The 13,279-nt window shown below is 43.0% G+C and overlaps 2 protein-coding genes across 4 annotated transcripts in view; one reads left to right on the plus strand and one right to left on the minus strand.

The window, feature by feature from the left end:
- On the plus strand, positions 1-8,351 carry LOC308074884 (uncharacterized protein). The gene is made up of 8 exons (XM_080414393.1): positions 1-246; positions 584-710; positions 1,252-1,299; positions 1,445-1,541; positions 1,665-1,793; positions 2,098-2,193; positions 2,399-2,595; positions 7,596-8,351. Exons 4-8 carry the CDS (start codon positions 1,463-1,465, stop codon positions 7,623-7,625), a joined length of 531 nt encoding a protein of 176 aa, XP_080270519.1. The 5' UTR covers positions 1-246; positions 584-710; positions 1,252-1,299; positions 1,445-1,462; the 3' UTR covers positions 7,626-8,351.
- Positions 1-10,064, minus strand: part of LOC308075279 (inverted formin-2) — a 35,481-nt gene extending 25,417 nt beyond the window's left edge. For all 3 annotated transcript variants that reach the window (XM_080415032.1, XM_080415031.1, XM_080415030.1), the window contains exon 1: positions 9,843-10,064. The gene's annotated coding sequence lies outside the window, so the exon portion shown is untranslated. The remainder of the gene's footprint in view (positions 1-9,842) is intronic.
- Positions 10,065-13,279: the final 3,215 nt, after the last annotated feature.

The following is a 13,279-nucleotide window of genomic DNA, read 5'->3' on the forward strand; positions in this document are numbered from 1 at the left end:
GTCCCACTGTTGCATTGCTTCACCGAAGCGTCCCACGCTTGTCCTCAGGCGGTTGAGGGTTGTCCACTGCTTACGGGGCAGGTGCTGGCCAGGGACATCTGTGGGATCCTCGATGTAGTTGTGAAGCCTAGATGGTTCTGCTGCTTTCCACTGTTCCCTCCACCTTGCCTTGCTAGTCTGCAGTCTAACACATCAATGTTAGACTGTTTCTCTTCAAACAACATCAACACTTCACTGATACTCTTGGTAAATAAGTTTGCTATACTATTTGAAAATGGTGCCAACATGGCAACTGTTTAGTTCAGGACATGGCTATGTTTAACAACGTGATACACTATCTGGTCATAATAGATCTTGGGATAACAACTCTACTTTCAAGCAGACAGAATGTTTACAGCTGTCTAGATGTACTTAAATCATTAATTGATCTGTTAATTATTTATGCGTGTACAGTATTTACAGTCTGTTCTTTCTATTGAATATAGTCATTCCAGAATTTTACTTCCCCTTAGTGGGTGTGTATTGTGTTTTCTACCATATAAAAAGGCGACATTTGACATGTAATTGTGGTTGTGGTTGTTAGGACACCGATGACCTTCCAGACATGTCCCACCTCTCCATTGGGATCCTGACCGTGGTTCCTGAAGACAGCCCGGCTTCTCCTCACTCACTGCACTTGGACTCTTCACTATCATGCATCGTCTTGGAAGGTACAACAGTGATGACCTTCAAAGTCTCCCACATGCCATCTGCCTACTGTTTGGACTGATTTACGCACTGAATTTGGAGTACCCCAAATCAATGAAGAACACCTTTGATTTTATTCAAAGAGTTCTTCTCTCACTTGGACATAAATCCCTAAAACCCAAAATACAATCTCTCAAAAACTGATGGAGTTAGTGATTGTTAAGATTAGAATAACCACTGGATTAATGCAGGCACTTTGATTGTTTAGCTTTGAATAACCATCAATTTAATGCAGACACTTTAATTTTGATTGTTACGGTTATAATAACCATTGATTTATTGCACTCATTTTGATTTTTGTATTGCTAAGGTTATAATTGAATATAAATTGAATTTATTTGTGACTTGTATTACATTCCACATTACTTTTGATTGGTCTATCTAAAATCCACAATGCATTGCATAAAGGCATAGCTATTTTTTAAAGATCTTTGACAGACTACAAACTAAGGTTACTTTTCTATGTCTCTGCAACCTTGTGATACCTTCTACCCCGATTTACAGCCATACCCTCCAGCCTCTTCTACACAGGCCTGCCGACCTGTTGATGAGGTATGTTTTCTTTAGATTTAACCCATGTAGACCTACAAGCTCTTAGCACAGCACTCGGTGCTGCGCTATGAGCTTGTATAGTAGCCTATAGTTTTGATGATTTTTGACCAAGTACAATTAAGGGCCTTTTGTCTTTTCTGCACAGCCGTATGCAGCTACATATATGGACTTGGATCAGTGGAACCAAGAAACACCCAGTGTACTGCAACCTCCATCTCCGTCCAGTGATGCTCCAGTAGAAGGTGTGGTTCCTCAGCTAAGTGTCAGCAGACTTGGCACTGTTGTCCTTCAAATTCAGGATTCATAGATGAGTTTTTTTTAAAAACTTTTCTTTACAGTTTTTGACGTGCTTTCAATCTTTCTAGGTCAACCAAATCCATCTGACCAGAGCATACCAGAGGGTCAAGGGTGGCAGCCTTGCGACTCTTGTCGGTCTGAGGTGGAGAAGCTCCAGCTCCAGTTGAGGAGGATAACCACTGTGCTCTCCAGTATCAGTACGTTTTATTGCCTGTAATGTTGCAGTTTTCAGTTGTCTGCTAATTTCTTTGTCTCACTTGAAACTTTACTTTATCCTGTACCTCTTTTGTGAGTTCTCTGACATGACTGGAAAACATTGGTATCCCAAAATAAAACTGTTTTCTGTTTACTGAAGAGCTGGGGAGATCGACCCCTGCTACTGAACAAATACTCATCAATGACTGCTATCAGAATATACTGTAGAGCTTTGTAGAACAGTACTCAATCTTATTGTTTTACAAATACACTCAGTAGACTCAGATTTTTTTGTCTTTGTTCTAGGCTCTGAGAAACTAGACGCACTGAAGGGCTTTATCACCCTGGTCGGTGACCTAGAGTCTGGAGTGTCCAGTCTCGGGCAGCAGGAGCTATATCCAGGTATGGATGTATACGTTTGCCATACATTTCACACTGAACCTGACGTTCTTGGTAGCGAGTGATCCGTGTTGTGAGCTGCAACTAGACAGTGAAGTTTTCAGAAGGTCACAGTTGTCTGTTTTCATGGTGCACTGAGCGCAGAAAGGGGTCAATGTAGCTGATGTCTTAAAATGCAGTTTGTTAATTGCTCGCTCTCTATTCACAGGCTGTGGACAGATGATTTCATCTGTGCAGCTGGCAGCCATACACCAGCGTGCCAGGAAGGACTGCAAGAGGCTATTCCACGCCTTGTTCGAGGTGTTCTTCACCCATGAGGAGTGCCGCAATGCCGTCGTATACGGAAAGCATGGTGTCATCCCAGAGGGGAAGAACAAACTGGATGAGGCGAAGAGGCACTGTTCAGTAAGTATTTGTCACACCACTAGTTCCTCAGAGTAGTGTTATAGATGGCCAGTCAGTGGAGTTGGTAACCACTTATACCACCTGTATACCACCCATAGACCACCTATAGACCACCTGTATACCACCTGTATACCACCTATAGTCCACCTGTATACCACCTATAGACCACCCGTATACCACCCATAGACCACCTAGAGACCACCTATAGTCCACCCGTATACCACCTAGAGACCACCTGTATACCACCCGTATACCACCTGTATACCACCTATAGACCACCCGTATACCACCCATAGACCACCTAGAGACCACCTATAGTCCACCCGTATACCACCTAGAGACCACCTAGAGACCACCTAGAGACCACCTAGAGACCACCTGTATACTACCTGTATACCACCCATAGACTCACCTCTTCAGACTCCACCTCAGCCCGTAGCACTTGCCCTCCTAGCCTTGATGACCTTGCAGGATTATGCAAAGGACAGATACCAGGTCATTGTTGACCTGGCATCCTATAAATGCTGAGTCCACCTAGAGTCCACCTCTAGACCACCTGTATACCACCCGTATACCACCTGTATACCACCTAGAGACCACCCATAGACCACCTAGAGACCACCTGTATACCACCCGTACACCACCTGTATACCACCTAGAGACCACCCATAGACCACCTAGAGACCACCTGTATACCACCCATAGACCACCCGTATACCACCTAGAGACCACCTAGAGACCACCTGTATACCACCTGTATACCACCTGTATACCACCTGTATACCACCTATAGACCACCTGTATACCACCTGTATACCACCCATAGACCACCTATAGTCCACCTGTATACCACCTGTATACCACCCGTATACCACCTATAGTCCACCTGTATACCACCTGTATATCACCCGTATACCACCCATAGACCACCTATAGACCACCTGTATACCACCCGTATACCACCTATAGTCCACCTGTATACCACCTATAGACCACCTGTATACCACCCGTATACCACCTAGAGACCACCTATAGTCCACCCGTATACCACCTATAGTCCACCCGTATACCACCTAGAGACCACCTGTATACCACCTAGAGACCACCTATAGTCCACCCGTATACCACCTAGAGACCACCTATAGTCCACCCGTATACCACCTAGAGACCACCTGTATACCACCTAGAGACCACCTATAGTCCACCCGTATACCACCTAGAGACCACCTGTATACCACCTAGAGACCACCTATAGTCCACCTGTATACCACCCGTATACCACCCATAGACCACCTATAGACCACCTGTATACCACCTATAGACCACCTGTATACCACCTATAGACCACCTGTATACCACCTATAGACCACCTGTGTACCACCTGTATACCACCCGTATACCACCCATAGACCACCTAGAGACCACCTATAGTCCACCCGTATACCACCTAGAGACCACCTAGAGACCACCTGTATACCACCCGTATACCACCCGTATACCACCCGTAGACCACCTAGAGACCACCTAGAGTCCACCTAGAGACCACCTAGAGTCCACCTATAGACCACCCGTATACCACCCGTATACCACCTGTATACCACCCATAGACCACCCATAGACCACCCGTATACCACCCATAGACCACCTAGAGACCACCTGTATACCACCTATAGACCACCTGTATACCACCTGTATACCACCTAGAGACCACCTATAGACCACCTGTATACCACCTATAGACCACCTGTATACCACCTATAGACCACCTGTATACCACCTATAGACCACCTGTATACCACCTATAGACCACCCGTATACCACCTATAGACCACCTGTATACCACCTATAGACCACCCGTATACCACCTATAGACCACCCGTATACCACCTAGAGACCACCTGTATACCACCTAGAGACCACCTATAGTCCACCCGTATACCACCTAGAGACCACCTGTATACCACCTAGAGACCACCTATAGTCCACCTGTATACCACCCGTATACCACCCATAGACCACCTATAGACCACCTGTATACCACCTATAGACCACCTGTATACCACCTATAGACCACCTGTATACCACCTATAGACCACCTGTGTACCACCTGTATACCACCCGTATACCACCCATAGACCACCTAGAGACCACCTATAGTCCACCCGTATACCACCTAGAGACCACCTAGAGACCACCTGTATACCACCCGTATACCACCCGTATACCACCCGTAGACCACCTAGAGACCACCTAGAGTCCACCTAGAGACCACCTAGAGTCCACCTATAGACCACCCGTATACCACCCGTATACCACCTGTATACCACCCATAGACCACCCATAGACCACCCGTATACCACCCATAGACCACCTAGAGACCACCTGTATACCACCTATAGACCACCTGTATACCACCTGTATACCACCTAGAGACCACCTATAGACCACCTGTATACCACCTATAGACCACCTGTATACCACCTATAGACCACCTGTATACCACCTATAGACCACCTGTATACCACCTATAGACCACCCGTATACCACCTATAGACCACCTGTATACCACCTATAGACCACCCGTATACCACCTATAGACCACCCGTATACCACCCATAGACCACCTCGAGACCACCTATAGTCCACCCGTATACCACCTAGAGACCACCTATAGTCCACCCGTATACCACCTATAGACCACCCGTATACCACCCATAGACCACCTAGAGACCACCTATAGTCCACCCGTATACCACCTAGAGACCACCTATAGTCCACCCGTATACCACCTAGAGACCACCTATAGTCCACCCGTATACCACCTAGAGACCACCTGTATACCACCTAGAGACCACCTATAGTCCACCTGTATACCACCCATAGACCACCTATAGACCACCTGTATACCACCTATAGACCACCTGTATACCACCCATAGACCACCCATAGACCACCTAGAGACCACCTAGAGACCACCTGTATACCACCCGTATACCACCTAGAGACCACCTGTAGACCACCTGTAGACCACCTAGAGACCACCTAGAGACCACCTAGAGTCCACCTAGAGTCCACCTATAGACCACCTGTATACCACCCGTATACCACCTGTATACCACCTAGAGACCACCCATAGACCACCTAGAGACCACCTGTATACCACCCATAGACCACCCGTATACCACCCGTAGACCACCTAGAGACCACCTAGAGACCACCTAGAGTCCACCTATAGACCACCTGTATACCACCCGTATACCACCTGTATACCACCTAGAGACCACCCATAGACCACCTAGAGACCACCTGTATACCACCTATAGACCACCTGTATACCACCTGTATACCACCTAGAGACCACCTGTATACCACCTATAGACCACCTGTATACCACCTATAGACCACCTGTATACCACCTATAGACCACCTGTATACCAACTATAGACCACCCGTATACCGCCTATAGTCCACCTGTATACCACCTATAGACCACCCGTATACCACCCATAGACCACCTCGAGACCACCTAGAGACCACCTATAGTCCACCCGTATACCACCTAGAGACCACCTATAGTCCACCCGTATACCACCTAGAGACCACCTGTATACCACCTAGAGTCCACCTAGAGTCCACCTAGAGACCACCTAGAGTCCACCTGTATACCACCCGTATACCACCTAGAGACCACCCATAGACCACCCGTAGACCACCCGTAGACCACCTAGAGACCACCTAGACCACCCATATACCACCCATATACCACCCATAGACCACCTAGAGACCACCTAGAGACCACCCATAGACCACCCGTATACCACCCGTATACCACCCATAGACCACCCGTATACCACCCATAGACCACCCAGAGACCACCTAGAGACCACCTAGAGACCACCTGTACACCACCCATAGACCACCCATAGACCACCCATAGACCACCTATAGTCCACCTGTATACCACCTGTAGACCACCTGTATACCACCTGTATACCACCTATAGACCACCCGTATACCACCTAGAGACCACCTAGAGACCACCTAGAGACCACCTGTAGACCACCTATAGACCACCTGTATACCACCTAGAGACCACCTATAGTCCACCTGTATGCCACCCGTATACCACCCATAGACCACCTATAGACCACCTGTATACCACCTAGAGACCACCTATAGTCCACCTGTATACCACCTGTATACCACCCGTATACCACCCATAGACCACCTATAGTCCACCTGTATACAGACATGCAAAAGTGTCACTTTTCAGCTACAGTCACCTTTTTGAACTCAAATAGGGCAATTGTGTGACACCTGACCCGAAAGAAAACAACATGTTGTCACCTTTTTCACCTCGGGCTGTTTGCATGCCTGATAGATATATATCTTGGGGTATCTTGTGACAATGTATACACATGTCTGTCTTACTGTGTTGTGTTTTTAGGGCTTTTATTTCGGGGGACGGGCGTGCTATAACAATTAAACTTAAAAATATGATACATTCGGAATAAATAGCCTCCAAGTAAAATTTGCAGAGAGCAAGGAGGCTGCCAAGGGCCCCTCCCCTCCCCTCATAACCGTTGATCAGCTGTAAACTCTGTCTACACAGACTGTGGCAGGCACAGGGCTCCAGAGTGCGACCTGCCTATTGTGCTGTATGTGCGAGTTAAATCTGATTTCGAACCACCTCTGGAGGTGGTTTCAAATCAGATTTCAACTCAGATTTCAACTCGGATGTGTGCATTTAGACTGATTTAACCAGAATCTCCTGTTGACTAGTTGAGCACAATTTCCTAAATTAATATTTTAAAAAAGTTTAGGTTGGAGTCAGGTGCTGGTGAAAGTGTATGCAATGCTTTAGATGCTCATTTCAAATTCCAGTCCAGTCTTTTAGCCAACCCGCACTGGCTGCTGCAGATTAAGTGTCTTTGTGTTTTATATGTATACAAAATTGAGTGTTTAAATCCCATGTGCTTTCTTGTTATCTTATCTTTCAGCTGCTGCTCAACGATCGGACCGAAAATTAACCCAGTTGAACTATGAAAAGACGGTCAAGTCTTGGCTGCAGTTTGCGCCTGGCCGTCAGGGAGGCATCCCGAGGAATGCTCTGGAGCAGCAGGGACCGGATCTGGATGCAGGTGGCACCTCTGCAGGTTCCCTCCCTCCCTGAAGGGATTAACCCATTACAACCGGGACAGCGTTTTGCGTTTGAACTTCAACCATTTTTTCTTTTCTTTAACCCATCTAGACCGGGACAGCGTTTTGCGTTTGAACTTGGACCTTTTTTTCTTTTCTTTTTATAAAAAACAACCCAAAAAAAATCGTGAAAATGAATATTTTGTCCCCGATTCTGTCTTCTAAATACTTCTTCCAAATCTGTGGTTCTCAAATTTTTCCATGTCAAGGACCCCCAAAATCACATGTATTTGGACGCAGACCCCCACCTAGAAAAATATCTTTCCAGGGACCCCCAGAAACAGATTTCAGTTACAAAAGTTTCCTTTGAAAAATATATATTCAAAGATTTGAACAAATGTTTACGATTTTTCAAAAATAGCAGATCTATCATTTAGAAGACATTCACAGAATCGGGTCAAAATATCCAAATGCTTGCAGACATTTTCACGATTTCTTTCATAAATAGCAGATCTACAATCTTGTATATGTTCTATATTTCATCTGTTAAAGCATAAAAACAATGGTTAAAGCAGTTCAACGCAGGTCTAAATGCCTTGGTTCAATAAATGTGAAGATTCAAATCATATTGTCTGTCTTTATTTTTATATTTTCACATTTTGGGAAATGTAAGGTAATTTTGAACAAGATGTAGCCTTACAGTATATCAGCATACATAATTTAAAATGTACATGCAGATTACCATTAGGTTGTTGGATGATCAGGATCAATATTGATTCCTAATATGATTCAGTATAATCCAATTAATAAATTAAATCAGTGTTCGATTCCTGATGTTGATTCAACATAAAATCAACTAAAATGTGCATGCAGATTACCATTTAGATGATGGTTGAATCAATGTTGATTCCTAATGTTGATTCAACATTAAATCAACTAAAATGTGCATGCAGATTACCATTTAGATGATGGTTGAATCAATATTGAGTCATAACGTTGATTCAACATAAAATCAACTAAAATCAGCATGCAGAATACCATTTAGATGATGGTTGAATCAACGTTGATATAGTGTTAGTTAGTGGTTGAAACCCAACGTTGAATCAAATAATAATGGCGTTGTGATTTCAGTACAGTTTCAACGTTGAGATTGAACGTTGAGTCAACCGTTATGGCCGACTATTTTTCAACGTTGATCCACCCATATTTTGCTATCTGGGTATTGTATAACCATCTTGTTAAGTAATCATGTTGTAGACAATATAGCTGTTCTTGTGTCATAATAAAATTATCTCAAAGCTTATCCTTTCGTGCAGATTAGTCTATTTGTTGTATGACTAAAATGGAGTTTACATCTGGCACTTAACAGCTGCCCAATGCCTGCCCTCCCCTCTCCACCTCACCAGTCTGGCAACTGTTGCAATGTTGGCTACTTGAATGTATATAGTAGCTATTATGAATTGTCATAGAAGACTGCAGACTTTTCTGTTTCGATTTTCTGTAGCCTATATAATATGTACAATTTAGTCCATATATGGTCATATAAAGATCCATGTTTCTGGAAACCATTAACCAGATTTCACCAGCAGCAGTGAAGATGTCAGGTTTCTGAAATTCGTGGTTCAGATTGACTGTACATTTCATACACTCTCATATATATAACGGTCCTCAGACTACAGGTAGTTGCTACCTATAGCCTATCCACTCCTTGTATCAAGACTATCATAGATGTATTTGATCGATTCTTTTTATACGATATAAAAATGTAAAAATCGATCAAATACTTATGATAGTCTTGATCCAAGGCTAATTCACCCACAACGATCCTGAGAAATAACGATGTTAACACTACGACTCTTTCGCCGTTCCCATTTCCACATTCCTGAAGAATAGATCACATAACGGAACTGGTCTCGCTCAGAAAAACGGGTAAACCAATCCGTCTGTGTAGTTTACTTTCTTATAGGCATAATATTATTATTGTATTGTATTCCATCGTCGCTTGACAGATGATGACATCGGGTGAATTCTCATCGATATGCTTATTAATTTTGCTCCAATAAATATACGCAATATGCACCAGCGAGGCAATCAAATCTCCTCCTTACCTTGATCTTATTCCATAAATGACCAACACCACTTCAGAGAAGATTGGTTTCAGTCGTGGCCAGTTGTTACTTAGTAGCCAGTTTGTAACCTCGCGTCACCAGTCTTTCCACCTCAGCCAGTTTGTAGCCAGTCGAACGACCGTCCTTTATCACAACGGTCGGTCTCCTGTCATCAGACTTCTGTTCTGTTCCAACACCGTGTGGGACAATAACAAACGAGCGGATGGCATGCAGGGAGGATATCCATGTGAAATGCGCTCCTTTCACATAGGATGCAGCCAGTGTTGCCAGGTTAGTGAGAGAAACAAGCCCAACAGAAGCAACTTAGGCCACATGAGCACTTATGCAGCATCGGCTGTTTGAAAATAGCCAATCTACAAGCTCACAGCGACGCGTTGTGAGCGTGTAGATCTGCTATTGTCCCAAATAAATCTTGAAGAAAATGTGGATATACATATATATAAAAAAACAAAAACATTTTAACAACAGAAATCTTGAATATTACAAGATTTGATATATCCCTGGTATAAAATATGACATGATGTTTTCAGATGGGGGCCCGCAGAGTCGCAGTCAAATACATATTCATTTTCAAAATTCAAAATTAAGCAACTACACTTTAGAAACAAGACAAAAAAAAACAATCCACAACTGCCAATAATTTACAAGCAACTTCACAAACAAGCCCAAAGTTGCTTATGAATAAGCAGACATGGCAACCCTGGTTGCAGCCACAGCTGGATTGGATTGCCCCGCCTCCTTTCGCCATGGACCAGCTCTACTCCTCCTCTCCTCCTATCCTCCTACCCTTCACTGTCAATCTGCCTGAGTGGTAATGTGATCAGGACTGGAATGGATGGGTTGGGTTGATGATAAAATTCCTTTAGTCAATACTAGTCATGCGGTGAAACATGCAGCGTGAATGTTGTCCGTCCACCGCATTGTTGTAGCCTAAACATTGAATGCACACACACACACACACACACGCACACACACACACACACACACACACACACACACACACACACACACACACACACACACACACACACACACACACTTTAGTGCTAACTTAATGCTCTTTCTTTCTTATACCCCACATTGCAGCTCAGTTCTGAACATGTGGATAATTAAACAATTAATGTATTATAATTTGCATAGCTGAGCTCTTCCCAGGTAAATTAACCACACAAAGTCTAAATTTAGGCCTACTAACCGAACCCAACAATGTCAAGGTAATCAGATTAGCCTAAAGACTGGGCTGTTTACTTTTACTCCCGTTGTGTTGAAGGAACCCAGAAACCAAATAGAGACCCACTCAGGAAAAAAATGTAAAACAGGAACTGAATGTTGGAAACCTCCCAAATACTTTGGATGACCAAGTTATTAGAGCATTGCTTTACAGTCTCAGTGAAATGAGGCTACTTGAAAACATCTGAGCACACAAGCCATTTCACATGTTACCAGTAGAGCTTGTTGAGCAGGATTTTAGGGGTAGGCTGAGGTGATAGCAGTTCAGTTTTGAGTTGAAATAAAGCCTTCAACATCTTTACAATCTATAGCGTCTAAAAGTAACCTTTCACTTACCTATAGCTCTGGTAATGAAAAAAGATTGCTTAATCATTAAAACGGTTGTTGCAGTGTATTAGGAGTTACTGTGATCCCATCACATGGGACTGTTAGCGTTTTTATATCCTTTTACATGTTTCGCAATCAGATATGATTGAAATATTTTAAGGGTCTATTTGGAGACATGTGGGGACAAGTCTATGAGGCTGTAGGCGTACTGGCATGTGACCATGTTAGGCCACAGTGTTGTTATGGATTTTCTGGAGAATTGCTGGGTCATCTTTATCACCCACATGCGGAAAACATAAAATATGGTCAGTTATTAAGGCAATCATCACCAGTGGTGTAAAGTAACTAAGTACATTTACTCAAGTACTGTACAATATTTAAGTATTTTTTACTTTATTGGAGTATTTCCAATTTTCAATACTTTTACTACACTACAATTATTTGAAAACTTTAATTACTAGTTACTTTGTAGATTTGTATTTGTATTACTAAACATACTGTAACAGAGAGGTCCTCTGTTACTTATGTTTGAGATAACCCTCATGTATTGAATGATATTTGCACAGCACATTTGCACTTTTAGTATTTTGCACAGTTCACCTTGCAGTGCAATATGGAGAGTGCAATATGTTTGTAGTGTGAGGTTTTATTGTTGAGGTTGATTGAATGCTCAACAGTACCTGTTTGTTGCCAGCATGATTGGGCTGGACCATATCAGGATAACAGAGGGGGGTTATGATGTGATGTGTGTTTGCAATTGCTAATATTTATGTTGTAGTATAGTGTGGATAAAGAACCATTATTGGTGTAGTTCATGGAGTTTTAATAGATATGAGGTCATGTTATCTGTATTTATCTATGTGTATTATCCGTTAATCTACCCCTTGACATGATTGAGTCCAAACTAATTGCCTCCACCTGAGTATAAAGGGCTGCCAGCCACAAACACACTCAGTTGGTGGTAGGATGAGAGCTGGACACCACCATGTCACCTGTGTGGATAGCTGCCTGTGTTAATGTATTTTTTGTATGTATTGTTGTCTGTGAAACAATCAGAATAAATACACCTTTTTGGTTGCACCCTATCAAGGCCTCTGTACTAACTCCAACCGCAAGTCGGGCATTCTCACACATACATTAACCACTTAAGCTCTCTATATGTTTCGGCTATTTGAAAATAGCTGATCTTCAAGCTCATAACGTGTCGCGATGCGACGCGTTGTGAACTTGTAGATCTGCGATTTTCAAAACAATTGTATACATTTTGAAAACTTGAAATGGGTCATTCTGCACAATGAGTACTTTCACTTTCGGTACTTTAAGTATGTTTTCATGTCAATACTTTTGTACTTTTACTCAAGTAAATTTAGAATTCCGTACTTTTACTTGTAATCAGGGGTCATCAACATGTCCGTACACGGACAAACGTGTCCGTGGCAAGACTTATAGAAAAAAATCAAATATAGTCTATTTTTTTTCATGATAATGTAAAACATACTAAATATTCACAATCTAATCTCTGAATTCAAATTGGTTTGAATACTTTTGGTGACTTTAAATCGTGTCATACCCTTTATCATTATCTAATCACTCATCATGTACATACAAGGTGTATGATGTTTTTGACTCTGACCTTTCTTATTTCCATTGTTCCACATATCTTACATCACAGCTATGCAAGGTCTAAGACTTTCTCATCATGATAGAAGATTTCTCATCAAGATGTCACCGTAATGGAAAGAAACCACAACTATCGAAGCTACCATACCAACCCAAAAATTTGTTTTGGATTGATACGGTAGAACTGGTAGAACTTGATCTCCTCCTGACCTCAAGTAACACTGTCCTCTGAAAAGCCA

This window comes from Gymnoscopelus braueri (assembly GCF_963280865.1).
Source record: "Gymnoscopelus braueri genome assembly, chromosome: 19".
NCBI classification, from domain to species: Eukaryota; Metazoa; Chordata; class Actinopteri; order Myctophiformes; family Myctophidae; genus Gymnoscopelus; species Gymnoscopelus braueri.